Raw genomic sequence first — 17,141 nt, 5'->3', positions numbered from 1 at the left:
AAAAAATCGGCTATTTTTGCAGTTTTTGCCCCCTGCAGGCAAAACCGTTGACGTTAGGTCAAATCTGAGAGAATTACTCAGAAAGGGCGTTAATAGGGCTATCGAATGCGCTTTTCCGCGGCGCTGTAGCTCTATTGGTTCCCGAGTTATGCGCTGGCTTCTTGGAAATTGTCGACATTCGACCTGGAAATCGGCGAAATTTTGCCTTCAATGACCTCTGGTGACCTGACCTTTGACCTGACCAAAAAATTGACCGAAGTGATTTCCTCATTATTTTGACGCTCTTTCGAACGCCGCCTTCCGCGTATCGCTACGTGGCCCAGGAGCCGAGTTAGAAGGGGGGGTGTTCAAACACCCCCCCCCCCCAGCAGGGCGTGGAAATCCAGGACCCCCAGCCGGGCGCGGGTTAAAAAGTTTGCCTGTGAGACGCGAATGATAATGTAGAAGATAGGCATTCGCTTGACTTTGTTATTCATTTGACGATGATGATCTTCAACTAAATATCGTTTGCTGTTTAATGCGCATCAATTGTGGAGTCATCTTGCACCCGTTCAACAAGGTAGACGTCGCATTCCTTTGAAACGTTTATTCATGGTTGTTGGCGCAGAATAATCTCTGCTAGTTTCTCAAAAGGTTCAGAGGACCTTTATGTTATACGGAGACAGCGAACAGTGACCACGCACACACAATACAAACACCAAAATAAATGAATAGGTGAATGATCTGCAACGCCACGCCTCATGACGCAGTGAACAGTTTCGGTACAAGCCGATTCAATTGTCTTCATCAGCATTATCCCCGTCAATCATCCTAATGTTTGTTTTTAACAACAGCTTTTCTAAAAATATTTTGTTTCTTCTCTTACTTGTATATATCAATACGAGTTCCTTTTTGGTACACTTCGACGCAGCTTTTTTTCATTTATTCCACTTTGCGAAGACGGGTGGTCCTTCCTTCTGCACGTCCTCTCTTCCATTCAACGAAACCAATGTTCCATCGTTCTTAACGATCACGAGTGTTGGGATTCCTTGAACACTATATTTGGACTTTAGTTCTTTGCCTACTTCACTGTTGAAAGGCAGTGCAAGCCAATTCCCATGTGATTCATTGATATATTCCTTCATGGAGTCTTCTGACTGATCGGAAGATACGAACACTATTTCGAATTCAGCACCGTCTTCAACCAGCTCATTGTAGAAATCCAGAAGGAGAGGTGTAAACATTCTGCATGGTGGACACCAATGAGCCGAAAAATAATATCCGATGATTTTCTTTGATGCTAAGCCTTCGTTAGCAGTTATTTCCTCACCCGTTTTCTTAAGTAATTTTGAGCTTTCAAGCATATCCATAACAGTATGACGGCTTGAACGGCTCGTAACAACTGTATCAGCACCCTTTCCACAACATAGCAAAGAGCACATTCTTTTTGAACAAACGCTATTTTTACGTGGTCATGTATTCAAAAATAGACGCTCGTGCTTCATATTTAGGGAAGCCCACAGATGCAAAGGCGCATAATGCGTACGTACGTCAGTACGTGCCACGTAGGCAAGACACCAAATAACCCTGTCAAAATAACTTAATGAATTTGTCGTTCAGAAGTGCATGTGTGAATTAAATGTCATTACGATGACGGGGCATGAATTACCCCAATAAACGGTTCCTGACTAAGCTGGCCTGAAGCTTATATGCATGTTTGTTGTATTGCAGCGCAATTTTCTGAACACAAGCAACAGTTGTGTCCGGAAGAGTGGCACTGAGGTCAATGACCTTTCTTCTAGCCGGTATTTAAGTGTTACGGTAAATTTATTCTTTTGATTTCAAACACAAGGTTAAGATAGGTAACCATATTAAAATATGTACTTAATGTAGCTCAATGCCTTTTTCTTTTAATGAACACCAAACACAATCGAAATTGAGGGACCCTGAATATCCGAATCCGAGCCACGCCACGCTGTGGTTTTCAGCCGAATCTGGAGAGGGAGGCAATCCTGCCATCTGCTTAGCTTTTCAACGGATGATCGTAGATTTAGAACCATTATTTTTTTATGGATGCTAGTGCTGGATCTACAATCTCGGTGGATCTCATGACAATCCGCCCGGATCATCACCCTGCTTCTTACCATCCTCTGGATCATCACGCCCCCTCCAGATAATCGCTTGCCATCCCTCCGGATCATCACTCCCCATCTGTCTGGATGTCGCGGTGCTGCGGGACCACGCTGCCGTCGATGATGCGATTCTCGTAGCTCCAGTTCTCGAAGCCGGGAGAGCGCAGCAGCTCCCCGCAGCTCTCTTCGTAGAGCCGCTGGCCCGAGTAGCAGGCCGCCTCGGCACCGTACTGGTACATGGCCTGGTTGGAGATCTGCTGCACCAGCCCGTGTAGCGGGATGGGAACCTGGTGAGACACACATCTGCAAATCAGCGTAAATGGCATCGGCAGGATATCGCTATTGCTACTCACACGCTATATTGACTTGGGTAGCTGGCTATCAGGGAATTCGTAGGTAATCATGCTAATTCCTCAGCTTTGAGTTACTTTCCCCAGTGTGAATACATTCGCCTGCCGGCCTTCATCAAAAGGGAACGTACGAGTACCTTCCTTCAACCTGAAGGTCCTGAAGGATTGTGATGTAAGAACATTTGAATTTAATTGACGCCACAAAACAGCAATATTGCTCTCAACGGCTCGCTGGGTGGTCTCGCCGCGCTCGAATGGGCAAATTTGCACCGATGAAAAAAGTTCAATGTTACTACTGCCAGGTGCTCGTGCTGCTGACCTTGTGCTGTTTGGCGATCTGGTAGCCGAGGTCCAGGTCCTTGCAGTGCAGGTCGATGGTAAAGGTGGGGTCGTAGTCGCCGCGCAACAGGGACGGCGCCGACGTCTCCCACGTGAAGCTGTTGCCGCAGCCGGCGCGGATCGCGTTCCAGAACTGGTGCAGGTCCAGGCCGGACTTCTTGGCTGGTCGGCAAGGCGGTCGGGTGCGTTTTTATTGGACGGAAAATCGGCATCATGCATTAGTCATGCCACTTAAATATTTTCCGTTGTCTCTTTACAACGTCTGTTGTCTCTACATGAAGTGAGAACATTCGGTAACGTTAAATAGGTACACTTGCCATGGATAATAGTGGATAGGAGCTTTGACTTGGGTTACCGATAACTAAGGTATTCATCCAATAAAAGGTTGCAACTATCATTGCGTTTCTGCTTGGACGCAGCCTGATCCCTTTATTGACGAGTATATTCTCTCACATGCTATTTTAGCCTTCCAGCTATCATTTTTCTTGTATCCAGCCAGTTGACCTTTATATCAACGATCTATTTCTTACCGCACGCCATCATACATCATCTTACCTATCATCATGGCTTCCGCCGTCGCGATGGCATTCAGCATGCAGAGCATGTTTGACACCACCTTGGTGATGAGCGCCGATCCGACTGGTCCAAGGTACACCAGGTTAGTGTAGCTCGCCTGCGGACCAAACACACATCCTCGGTGTCACATGGAGAATCTTTGGTCGCCCGGCTCAGGTATGGAACGTGCACACAATCGGGCTCAGCGTGAGCAGTAGTATGGATGGCACGTCTTTCGCCCTCTCACCGGGAGAAACGTAACCCATCCCTTCTCTCACCGATAGTATCGGTGAGACGAGCTCGACGACGGCCTTGTCGCCGCCCAGGTAGGTGACCATGGTGCCCGTCTTCAGCGCCGAGAGGCCGCCGGTGATGGGCGCCTCCACCATCTCCACCTGCTTGTCCTTCAGCTGGAACAGACGGCGCGACTTCAGTCACATCAGCAGCAAGCCGCTACACATGCCCTCTGCCCGTCGGGTATCATATCGTTTAGTCTAACATTTAGCTTTGAACATCCAGGGCCCGTATTCGCAACAGCATTGCTCGTAAGTACCGAATCAGGGTACCGAATCAGCGTCCTGCTACATGGCTTCCTATGCCATGATCTACCATAAGACGTCCTAATCTCATCAGTTGGCTCCGCCTGCTGTGTCAGCCCTCTTGATAGTTATTCAGGAAAAGTGTTTCCATATACCTCCTTGTGGTAGCGCATGGTAGCCTGGTAATCGGTGGTCGAGTGGTCGATCCACACGGTTCCCGGTCGAAACCCTGCCAGAAGACCGTCCGGACCGGCGTACGACTGCTCCACGTGCTCCGGCTTCGGCAGACCTGGGCGAGCGGAACGGGGCGTCAACTGAACAGAACAGTAGGGTCAATGGGTGAATAGAACAGGACGGCAGCTGAACAGAACAGGATGGCTACCCAGCGAGCAAAGCAGGGCGACCGCTGAACATAAACAGAAGGGTTGCTGCGAGCAGAACAGGTCAGGATGTCAATGATCGTCGCTTGAACAGAGCTACTGAGCGAATAAAACAGATCAGCATCGAGTGAATAGATTGGTGTTTGAGTAACGCTGAACAGCGCAAAGCGGTAGCAGAGCGAAAGAGATAGGCACTGCCCAGTGCCCACTCGGCGTTGACTTCGCCAAAAGCATAGGAATGGGAGGTCCCTGAAAGATAGTCTGAAGTGCTGAGCTGGTAACATTTATACATAGAGCAACTGTCCAGCGAATACCGCGCTGTCGTAATTGTTGCTATGCTAAACAGTAATCCAAGGCCATATATAGTAATCACAGCGTTGTGCCTTACGAGCTTACGACCATTCCAGGCCAGGCCATTTATCCCGGTACGGATAGGTATGTAATGCATGACGGCTCAGCTCAGGATGACCGACGGCTCAGAAGACCTCGTGACTGTCTGGTGGGGTATCTTCTGGGTACCTATTCTCTAGCATTAGGCCTCAACTCCGGGTGAACCCAGCAGTACTGACATGTAATGACGACATCGGCCTTTTGTGCCACCTGGCGGGAGCTGTCGGCCACCGCCACCCGATCTGCTAGCGCTGACATCCGCGCGCCGTCTGTGTCGAACATGGCCGAGACGGTGTATCCGGAGCGCAGAAGATTCCTCACAACGGCGTCACCTGGGGGGGGGGGGGCAGCGTTAGCACGTGTGCTCCTGGGGGGGGGGGGGGGAGTGCGTCTGATCAATGAAACAAAAAACCATGAGCAGTTTCCTGGAATTGCGTACTAATATGCGACGTCTAGTCAGACTCATCTCTTTCTTTACCGGTAGGATAAAACGAAAGTAAGTTTATTACTCGGCTGAATCTTATACACTTACTGCTCATTGCTTAAAAAATTAGCCAAGAATAAAAAAGCATGCACATCTAAATAGTTGTTTTCCATAGGTTATAACATTAGCGGCAAGTAATCGTAATCAAACTTGAAAAACTCCAACAAAACATTGGAATTTAAGCTTCAAAATTATACCTACCTACGCGTCATCTAGTGCGTACCTATTATAAAAAGGCCCGATAATAACTTACGAGCAGCAAACAATAGAGTTATCTAAACTATCCAGACTTAGGTATATGACTAAATCGCAAAGCAGCGCCCCAGGGGCCTTTTGCCTACGACCTGTTCATATAAAACTTGCCGACGTTTCCAATGCCGATAACCCCGATCGGCGTCTCTTTGGTGACGGAGCTGAGCAGTCGACACTGGACTCCATGGTGGTGCGTCTGGCAGAGACCTGGCAGCACCTTCCTCAGACCTGAGGTCAGACGGAGCCCGGCGCGCAGCATGGTGTCCTGGTGATACGCCGAGACTGGTAGAAGGTGTGGGAGAAGTGGCAACAGCTGACAGCTGCTGGACACTGGTAGATGCTAGAAGCTACTGCGATGAGAGCTGCTGAACGAAGCTACAGCCGCCTGATGGTGAGCCGGATGTCACTGGATGACGCGTCTTTTCACTGGGAGCGCACTGAAACGGTGTAGACTCGAACCGCACAGGGATTCAACCGTCTCTACGCCGATATGAAAGCACTGTGTGGTGGACTGAGCGGCAGTCGACAACAGCCGACAAGACTGGCACCCAAGGCCGACAGGGGCCACATGGAACTGCTCAACTTGCTGGCTGTCATTACAAACAGACTCCTGAGCATGCCCACGAACACTGCCCATGTTTAGACCCATGTGATAGCCTCTCGATGGCGAGTAAGTTTGATATAACCTCACTCGTTCGTTCGGACCCACACCGGACCGGGAGGCTGCTTGAGCGCGCCCTTGCGTTTTTTTTCGCGTTTGTAAAAAAAAATGCTGGGCTTCGTGCCGCCGAAAAAGGGAACGTGAAAAGAGCTATCGAATGCGCTTTTCCGCGGCGCTATTAATTATATTCGTTTCCAAGTTATGTGCCGATTCGCCAAAAGAAAAAGTTGAAATAGGCAATACTTAACCCTCGCCCGCACATGCCATTTTCCCATCCTAGAACGCACATGGGGGGGGGGGGGGGGTTGCCACCCCCCCCCCGCGCCATTTCGTTCCTGTTGGAGATAGAGCTTAGCAGTAGAGACCAAAAAGATTCTTTGAGAAGAGACGAATCCAATGATACCCAGTTTTACCTTCTCAGGTCAGTCATTGACCTTCCAGGTCAGGTCAAACAAAAAAATGTTGCTGTTTTGGGTCACCGTTGGATATCAAATGCGCTGCTTATCAAATACCGATGACGATGCTGTTTTCTGGTGCCAAGCCAGCTAGAACCTCTTTGTCACACTACCCGACCAGAATTTTGCTGCTGAGGTCATTTCAGGTCAAGTTAGGTCAAGGTCAATTACATGTGTTTGTATGTCTGTGTGTGTGTATGTGTATACAGATGTGTGCACCGATTGTTTTTGGGTCTATATTACATGAAATCATGATCTGAGAAGCTTTTACCAAAAATGCAGCCAAAAAACTTCACAAAAAGTAAATTAAGCTTGCCTAAAACGCAATTATCTTAGATGACCTAGGTTGACCTTGACCCTGACCTTGACCCCTGTACATCGTCGAACAACATGTTCCATGATAGGTGGGAGGTAAGACTGGCAAAAAAGGCCGAAATCAGGGTGTCAAAAGCTCACAAGGCCCACGGCAAGCGCAAGATGTTGAGAATTGGCCATTTGGGTCATGACATGACCTGAAAAACAAGGTCATATCTCCGAAACTGAAAATCACAGAAACTTGAAATTTTCAGTGGACATCAAGAAAGGATAGAGGAGCAGCTATACGAAAAATCAGCCTTCTAGCTCTAAAAATGTTGAGTGCAGAGCAGAAAGACTACCTGGGGGGGGTGGCAACCACCCCCCCCCCCCCCCATGTGCGGGCGAGGGTTAACCTATGATGAATCCTGTTGACCTGACCATTGACCTGACCTAAAGAATGGCTTGTCTACTTTCTCCGTGATTTTTTTTTTTGACACTTTCGAATGCCGCTTACCGTGTGTCGTTACGTGTAGCCCAGGAGCTGAGTAAGACGGGGAGCTGTGCAGCGTGCAACCTCCCACGGCCTTGCCCGGTTGGCAGTCGTGCCTTATTGAGGAATAAACACAGCTCCCATGTTCTCTCGCGTTCGTCAGTGGCAACAATGGCAAAGCACTGTTTGAAACCAATGCTAGCAAGTCATTCATTATTCATGTCACGATTATTTTTCAAGTAAATGTTTGACTTTTTAGTCTCAACCAACTGAAACTGCTTTTATTTCAACATAATTCGCAAAATTTGCAAGCGTAAAACATACCTACCCGATGAAGCTGTATACACGACATCTTCACCTTCTAATAATCCATATATTCGCTTCCTCATACCACGCTGATAAAAAAAAAAAAATATCGGATAAAGAGAACGACAAAATAGAGATGCGTAACTATTGGTAATAAAACTCATACCAATTTACTCTCAATTTAAACTTCCCGCTCCCCATTTCACTTCATGCGCGATCAGAGTTAACCCTCGCCCGTATTGGTGTTTTTCCAGCCGCGAACGTATAAGGGGGGGGGGGGTCCGTTGGACCCCCCTTGCCGTTTCGCCCCTGATCGAGCTAGAGCTTCGCGGAAAAAACGAGCGTGTTGCCCGTGACGAGAGGAAGCCGATGATACCCAATTTTAAGGTCCTAGGTCATCGGTTGACCTTCCAGGTCAGGTCAATGACCCAAAAGTCGGGGAAATCGGGACCTGTTAGAAAGTCGTAAAGCGTGGCTGCTATGGGGTTTTTCGGGGTGCTGATCACGAATATCATGTTAGTTTTGATCACAGATGATGTCTTCATGCATTTAGGCCAGGTCGGGTCAGGTCAGGTCAGGTCAACCAGTAAGGGTATTCGTAGTAGGTGGCAGCCGCCTCTGACAGCTTCGTAACATGTTACGAAGGTGCCAAAACTACTTCGTAAATGTTCATATGGTTGCTAAATTCGAATTCAGCTCCAAAAACTGGCCTAGAAACATGTAAAACTCGGAAAAGTGAACCGAGGTCATCAAAGGTCAATGACCTGACCTGACCTTCCGGTGACCTTGACACCCACCCTAATGCATGGGAGCAACATCATATCCCATGTTTGAACGCTTGAAACCACGAAAAGACTGCAAACGCGCGGCTAATGCGAGCCGACATACGCCGAATCGCGATTCCGGCCAAACATGGTCTCGAAAAGTAGGTCACAGGTCAAAGGTCATTAGGGTCAGGGTCATGAAAATTTCAGGGTAGGTGTAAAATTGATTAACCCTCGCCCCGTTGGGGGGGGGGGCATTTTGGCCCCCCCCCTGTGGTTTTTCCTGAATAGCAAGAAAACGGCGGCGCGCAGCACCGCCAAATTTTCAGTACCTTCCCGGGCATCAATTTGACACCTTCACACAAAATTTCAAGTCTTAGGTCACCTTAGGTCAGGAGTTATTGAGGTCAAACTGAGGTCATGTTCGAGCAAAAATGAGCAAAAAACATGCAATCTTGAAACGCTCACCAAATCTACAGTTATCAAGCAATTTCAAAGTTCTTTATATGGTCTAGTAGACAAAAAGCGGCGCTACAAAACTGCTATCTCGGATTTTCAAAATTTTCGGTTTTTGACCAAAAAAAAATCAAAAAATTGATTTTTTTAGAAAAACTTTGAAAAAATCCAAAAATTTTCCGAATTTCGAAAAAAACGGAATATATGTGATAGTCCCAGCGCTCTTCTATATACATACCAAATTTCAGATCGATATCTCGTTTTTTGGCCAAGTTATAGCGAAAAAACTGTTCAAAAATGATGACGTCAAATTTTTGAACTCAATTTTTAGCGATTCTAGACCACATACGGCAAAACAAAGACCACCATTGAACTCCTCGTGACGAGCTGCATCGATTCGATACCCATTTTATGCAAAAATATTAACTTTGAAATTTGACCTAATTTGACCTGACCTTGACCTGACCTTGACCTGACCTTGACCTGACCTTGACCAAAACGTGATCTAAGCTGGCCCCAAAGGCTGCCTGACCCATATAATCGCATTTGTCATGTAAAATGGACCATAAAACATGTATCACACGACACTTTCATATTGTGACCCCCCCCCCGTGACCTGACCTCTGTGACCTGACCTGGTATCAGTGACCTCAAATAGCAAAATATGTGTTTGAAGAACATTTCCCCATCGATGATTTTCAATGAAATGCATTTTACTCGATTTTACAACGCATTTCTTGAAGTGCCTGTAAACGGTGAAAATTGGACCTTTGACCTGACCTGTGACGTCATCGGTTTGACCTAGGTCAATAAAATTGGGTCACAAGGTAGTTCCCCGTTGGGGCTATCCAACGCCGTTTACCGCTTGTCGCTATGTTGCGTGGTTCTCGAGATCTTAGGGGGGCCAAAATGGCCCCCCCCAACCGGGCGCGTTGCTCGGCAGAGCCCAACGGGGCGCGGGTTAACGCGAGGGTACTGAAAGTTTCGTCGCGATCGGCCGCTTTTTACGCGAGTTATTCGCGAAAAACCGAGGGGGGGGGGTCCGTTCGACCCCCCCCCTATACGGGCGAGGGTTAAACGGGCACTGCAGACAGTCTCCATTAAAAAAAAAGACTCCAGACATGCATCCACTTTATTCATGACACAGCCAATTCACTTCAAAGATAAGAGAATTTACTGAATTGCATACCTCCTTGCTGCACATTACAGCAGTTCGCGCTGGTCAAAAGATAACCAGCGCACTTTCAAATGGAATAAACGCTTGATGAGTTATTGGTTTACAATCTATCGACGTGGTTACATGGCCGCACTGCGAACCATCAAGTTCCGGACATTTAGGGCCTGGCAGCATTGAAGGTCGGTCATTCACATAACGTTACTCTGGAGAAGGCTCGAGCGTCTCGCCTTCCGGCTATTTGGCCTGATCTTATATAAACTTAAGGTGGATATTTTACCTAGACCACATTAAATCTGCACACCTAATTATATCAAGATTGATCAATTAATGCAGTTTTTACCTGTTCTATTAAATGCGTGATTTGAGTGAAGCGAAAAAAAAACGGAATCATAAATAGATATACATTAACTCGCGCATGACTGGGGCATTTTCCATAACGCGAGTGACTGGGGGGGGGGGGGGACTCTCCTATTCCGAAAACCCTCCTCCTAGCTCCGAAACTACTGAGCCGATCGTCAAAATTCAAACGGCGTCTAATAGCCCTAGAAAAACTGTCGCATGGAATCTATTTTCATTGACCTCGAGGTCACCGATGACGTCACAGGTCAGGTCAAAGTAAAAATTATCAGCATTTCTGCTTGTTCACAGTTTAGGATCTGACCGCCGGCTGACAGGTCCGATCAGGCTCATTTTTTGTTAAGGCACTCCTTGCTATATGCCTTAGATACCCTGAGGGAACCTAACTTTTACTTCGAATCTTTCAGGTCAAGACCAGGTCATCCTAGGTCACGGAAATTTTATGTAATGTATCGGCAGTCGGCACCTTACGCATGTTTTATGGTCCATTTTACACATAGATTTTGAAAACAAGGTCGTCTGTGTCATTTTAGGTCATTTTTGGCTGTACCTACCTATTGACCGGAGGTCAGGTCACTTCAGACCTCAGAGAAGGTCCAATTTTGAAAATGATTTTTTTTTTCAACAAAAATGTGCCTATCAGATGCAGTTTGAGCTCAGGAATGCGACAAAGCCATTTATTTTGCTGTATGATGTCAGAATAGTACTGAAAAAAATAGTTTTCAAAAATATATAATTGTAAAATTTTGACAATATTGCAAATAACTTGGCTATGATATAAAACTTTATCGGAATTCACTGGGATTGTATTGCGTATGCAAGTCCAAATATTTCGGCCAATATTGTTTGGCCTTGGTCACTGGACAACTACAATAAATAGCCTTGAATAACCCTATAAGTATAGCTCACATTGCAGCGATACCCAAAATTCTAAATTAAATTCACAGACAAAAAATTCAAATCCCCGCGCGCTATCAACCATGTAGGAGATTCCAAGTTAAGAATATCTAGATACACTCACTATTTCCTATCAAAGTATGCTGTAAATTTAACTATAAAATACATACAAACACACAGACAAGAAGTTATACACAGAACACATTCGGCGTCATTAGTTTTTAATTCAGTCCACTCATACTACAGTGATGAGAGGAACGAATATCATCTTGCGTTTTTTAGAGGCAAATCCCAAATTGGGCTCAGTGCGAATTTTCCAACATCTCTGTTCATATCTGGATCCTTCTCTTTTATTTCGATGGCCTCGCGCACTGTCCTCTTCCTCCAATCACTGACATAGGCTACTGTTCTTGCCTCCAAAGGGCGCATCTGACCAGAACACTCACTTGCGTGTCGTGCCGGTGCCGATTTCAATCTGCGTCCGTGTTGGATGTCTTGGGCGTGTTCATTCATTCTCACTGACTTAGGCCTTCCTGTCTCCCCTATGTACACATCTCCACATTCACATTCCACCTCGTAAACGACGCCTTTTCTCATCTCCTTTGGGGTTGTATCCTTTAGGTGAACCAGAGTGTTCCTTAGGTTTCTTGACGAGTGTCCTACGACAATGTTGTGGGTAGAGTTGCAAAATTTCCCTACCGCACTACCGGCATGCCGGTAATTTTTCACTACCGCAGGTTTTTTCGTGGTATCTGGCATGTCTTGCCGGTAGCATGCCGGTATTTTTGATTTTGCACAAAAAAAAAATTCAGCATATGATTCAAACTTTGGACACTAAGAGGGCAGAGGCTATTGAATTGTAATAAGCTGGACAATGGGTGGCTGCTGGGTGGGGCGGTTACTGAAATTGCCAAAATGTGGCATCTCATGTACCTAGGGGTAAGCCAGAATTAAGAATGCAGGTTTTTTTAGTATGCCGGTAATTTGGCGGTTTTTTTTGCTTGGGGCGTGGTAGCATGCCGGTATCCCAGAAAATGTTTGTGGGGCGGGGCGGTGCCGGTAGCAGCCCATTGGGAAAACTTTGCAACTCTAGTTGTGGGCACGCAAAAATCGTGATATGGGCTCACTGACCCCTTTCACATATGGGATGGAGACATACCGTGGACGGCTAGGGCGCGGCTGACGTGGCCCGTCGGAGAACGGCTGGACGATCACTGGACTGCCACCGGAAGAAGACGTAGAACCAACAGGATCGCCGTTAGAGGACGTTCGTGCAGTGGCTGGACCACCGTCGGAGGACGCTTGTGCCGTGACCGGGTCGACACCGGAGGACGCTCGTGCAGTGACCGAATCACCGTCGGAAGACACTCGTGCAGGGACCGGGCCGCCACCGGAGGTCACAGGAGTAGAGACTGGGCCGCCGCCGGAGGTCACAGGAGCAGCGACAGGGCCGCCGCCGGAGGTCACACTAGCGATCAGGTCGCCACCAGAGGAGGCAGGTGCCGAGGGTCGATCGCCGCCAGAGGATGCAGGTGGTGCCGAAACTGGATCATCGCCGGAAGATGCAGGTGTCGAGAGTGGATCTCCGCCGCCGGAGGGACCAGGTGCCGAGGATGGACCTGTGACCTCCGGCGGCGGCCCAGTCTCTACTCCTGTGACCTCCGGTGGCGGCCCGGTCCCTGCACGAGTGTCTTCCGACGGTGATTCGGTCACTGCACGAGCGTCCTCCGGTGTCGACCCGGTCACGGCACAAGCGTCCTCCGACGGTGGTCCAGCCACTGCACGAACGTCCTCTAACGGCGATCCTGTTGGTTCTACGTCTTCTTCCGGTGGCAGTCCAGTGATCGTCCAGCCGTTCTCCGACGGGCCACGTCAGCCGCGCCCTAGCCGTCCACGGTATGTCTCCATCCCATATGTGAAAGGGGTCAGTGAGCCCATATCACGATTTTTGCGTGCCCACAACATTGTCGTAGGACACTCGTCAAGAAACCTAAGGAACACTCTGGTTCACCTAAAGGATACAACCCCAAAGGAGATGAGAAAAGGCGTCGTTTACGAGGTGGAATGTGAATGTGGAGATGTGTACATAGGGGAGACAGGAAGGCCTAAGTCAGTGAGAATGAATGAACACGCCCAAGACATCCAACACGGACGCAGATTGAAATCGGCACCGGCACGACACGCAAGTGAGTGTTCTGGTCAGATGCGCCCTTTGGAGGCAAGAACAGTAGCCTATGTCAGTGATTGGAGGAAGAGGACAGTGCGCGAGGCCATCGAAATAAAAGAGAAGGATCCAGATATGAACAGAGATGTTGGAAAATTCGCACTGAGCCCAATTTGGGATTTGCCTCTAAAAAACGCAAGATGATATTCGTTCCTCTCATCACTGTAGTATGAGTGGACTGAATTAAAAACTAATGACGCCGAATGTGTTCTGTGTATAACTTCTTGTCTGTGTGTTTGTATGTATTTTATAGTTAAATTTACAGCATACTTTGATAGGAAATAGTGAGTGTATCTAGATATTCTTAACTTGGAATCTCCTACATGGTTGATAGCGCGCGGGGATTTGAATTTTTTGTCTGTGAATTTAATTTAGAATTTTGGGTATCGCTGCAATGTGAGCTATACTTATGGGTTATTCAAGGCTATTTATTGTAGTTGTCCAGTGACCAAGGCCAAACAATATTGGCCGAAATATTTGGACTTGCATACGCAATACAATCCCAGTGAATTCCGATAAAGTTTTATATCATACAAACATAAACCTGGGAAAAATATGACTCTGAAACAACTTGGCTATTTATGAAGATATTGGACTAAAACTCGCTAGAACAGTTCATCAGTGTGTGCTCTCCCAGTAAACATGCCGACGTCGGCCCGACGTCGGGCCGAGGCTCGGCCCGACGTCGGCCCAGCGTCGGTTCAACCTCGGCCCGACATCGGCTGGACGTCGGATATGCCCGCATGTTCCGACGTCCAGCCGAAGTCCAGCCGACGTCGAGCCGACGTCGGGCCGAGATCGTTTGCCGAGGTAGACGAGATCGTTCGTCGTTGGACCGACGGGGCCGACGTCGGCATGTTTATTGGGACAACGCGCCAAAAATATCAACCGGCGGCGGGATTCGAGCCCCCCAGTCGCCGACGTCTGCATGTTTACTGGGACAACACGCCAAAAGCATCAGCCGGCGATGGGATTCGAACCCCGCGTCAATAGAATGCGAGGTTAGTGCGCTAATCACTACACCACGCAGCCAGCTAACGAGTTTGGTTTGTTTTGTTGGGTTATGCCCTTTCGGTCTGACAAGACCATTTCAGAGCCGGAAGGATCATAGGATGAAGACATTGGTCTTCTTGGCGAGCACCCTGAGTCCAGTTCATATAGAGTCCCTGGTCCCATTGCTGTTACGTGACACTTATTGGAAAGGGCGATCCCACAATGGATTCATATAGCCACTCTTACACACCTGCACCAACGTTTCCCAAAGTGTCCCTTTGATAAGTGGCACTTTGGCAAAGTGACACTTGCCGACTGGCCTTTCTACATGAACTGGGCCTGGCCCTGGTGAGTTGCCGGGGCTGAGCCTGACCAAAAGGCCGAGCAGCCCCCAAGCACTCACCGCACCCGGCTACGGGCGAGCTCGGCTTACAGGCACTCCCAAATGGGATAAAGTTTCCCGTCCAGTCCGGATCAGGGGGTTGCGGCGTGGAGGAAGATTTGAGTTTCCTGAGGATATTTTGAATACAGAAGCTCTTTATGAAACATGAAACATGTATTTAATATTATTTTAACGGTCAAAACAGCGGCCGATGTCGGTCCGACGTCGGCCCGACGTCGGCTGGACCTCAGCAATTGATCTCGGTCCGACGTCGGCCCGACGTCGGCTGGACCTCGGCTGGACGTCGGAACATGCGGGCATATCCGACATCCAGCCGACGTCGTGCCGAGGTTGGACCGACGTCGGGCCGACGTCGGCATGCTGATGCCGAGTTGCCGACGTCACCCCGACGTCGGCCGACGTCGGGCCGACGTCGGCATGTTTACTGGGCTATCACATATAGTCCGATTTTTTTTTGCGAAAAATGAAAGACTTTCTGAAAAACAATAAAAAATATACTTTTTTGTAATTGTAAAACATATTTTTCAAAATTTTCAAAATTTCGAAAACTCGAGACCGCAGTTTCATAGCTACCTGTACTTGTAGTCCACTGATGCAAATAAATTGGATCTAGCTTTAAAACTGAGCTCTTGAGAGGGTTTGTCGTAATTCATTATTTTGCATCAAATCGGCCGACATGACGTCTTTCTAACGTCATTTCCGGCCAAACTATAATGGTAGTTAGGAAGTTGAAATTTTAATACAAGGTGTCAACTTAATGCCGCTGAGAATACCGCAAGTTTCGTGTTGATCCCTCGAACGGCTTAGAAGATATTGCCGAACAACGGGAGGCCGGCTCTGTAGAGCCCCCGCCCCTACTCATGCGTGGTCGGTGCTTTATAATTATCTCTGCGTTTTATCTGTTCTTGCGAATGACGAAGAGAATAACTCAAATCAAAAGTGAAATATACACGACGCTCTCGAAAAAGCTTGCCTTCCTGACTAAACAAGCTGTTAATTGGACTACCAATAGGTACACCGGTTATATTTTAACTTACATATCGATGTGTTTTCCCCACTCGCTCCATTCTTTTTTATAACTTTTCTTTACAAAAGTGAAGTTGATCTTTGTATTAGTGTTGCCAAATTTTCAACTTTGATTAATCACCATATCCAGAGGATCAAATCAGACCTCTCACGCTGTTCTGAGCGGCCGGAGAGTGTAAAACAGCCCATGCGCGATGATCGAATCCGGATGGCTGGGTCTACTTACCCTCATGTCCGACTGCTCCCGTCACCGCACCTGTGTTTTTCAGGTTGCAAAATATCGTGGGAAAACGTAGACGTAGGTTTGCTTGAATTTCTTTAGCTCTGCTAATATTGCCCCTACCACGCATTTATTAACCTTCCAGGCGGTGGGGGGGGGGGCATTTTTTGCCCCCCCCCCCTTTTAGTTTTTTATATCTCCAGAACCGCTGCGCCGATCGTCACCAAACTTTCAGTACTCCCCCGTGAATAGCTATTGCACATCGTGACAAAAAAAAGAAAAATCCAAAGACTATGATAGGTTGGCCGCTAATGACGTCAGAGTGACGTCATTTCTGTCATTTTTGACCCAAAAAAAGGTTTCGCGGGAAGAGCTGTCAGGCCTACAGCTTTAGAGATACAAAAAAATGTTTCAACATAAAAGGTGTACTGTTATCTCAGATTTTTGAATTTTTGGATTTTGACCCCCAAAAATAAAAAAATATAATAGCCGAAAAATCCAAAACGTTTTTTGAATAAAAAAAACAGAGTATTTGTGATAGTCCCTACCGCCTTCTATCTACATACCAAATTTGAGATCGATACGTCTTTTTTTGGCCAAGTTATAGCGCAAAAACTGTTCAAAATTGATGACGTCAAATTTTCAAACTCAATTGTTAGCAATTCTAGACCTCGTAGCGCAAAACAAAGACCACCATTAGACTCCCCGTGACGAGCTGCATCGAATCAATACCCATTTTATGCAAAACTATTAACTTTGAAATTTGACCTTTTTTTACCTTTTTTGACCTGACCTTGACCTGACCTCCACCAGAACGTGACCTAAACCGTACCTGATGGTCTTATAACCAACACCATTGAGTTGGAAATGAAAACTTGGCCATAAAACATGCATCACACAACCTACGTGAAGTTAGGTTCATGTGGTGACCCTTGGTGACCTGACCTGTGACCTGACCTGGTATGACCAGTGACCTCAAATAGCAACATATGTACTAGACAACTGACGCCCTATC

General features: G+C 47.4%; 1 protein-coding gene across 1 annotated transcript; it reads right to left on the bottom strand.

Moving 5' to 3' along the window:
• Positions 1–571: 571 nt before the first annotated feature.
• On the bottom strand, positions 572–6,475 carry LOC122392894 (2-hydroxy-3-oxopropionate reductase-like). Its single transcript, XM_043388248.1, has 7 exons — positions 5,512–6,475; positions 4,844–4,996; positions 4,050–4,183; positions 3,634–3,765; positions 3,356–3,473; positions 2,781–2,962; positions 572–2,398 (listed from the first exon to the last, which is right to left on the bottom strand). Exons 1-7 carry the CDS (start codon positions 5,657–5,659, stop codon positions 2,180–2,182), a joined length of 1,086 nt encoding a protein of 361 aa, XP_043244183.1. The 5' UTR covers positions 5,660–6,475; the 3' UTR covers positions 572–2,179.
• Positions 6,476–17,141: the final 10,666 nt, after the last annotated feature.

The sequence above is a fragment of the Amphibalanus amphitrite genome, unplaced genomic scaffold (genome assembly GCF_019059575.1).
Source record: "Amphibalanus amphitrite isolate SeventyFive unplaced genomic scaffold, NRLGWU_Aamphi_draft 000505F_arrow, whole genome shotgun sequence".
Taxonomy (NCBI): domain Eukaryota; kingdom Metazoa; phylum Arthropoda; class Thecostraca; order Balanomorpha; family Balanidae; genus Amphibalanus; species Amphibalanus amphitrite.
Note: the sequence above shows the minus strand (reverse complement) of the source record. Positions and strands in the feature narration are given on the sequence as shown.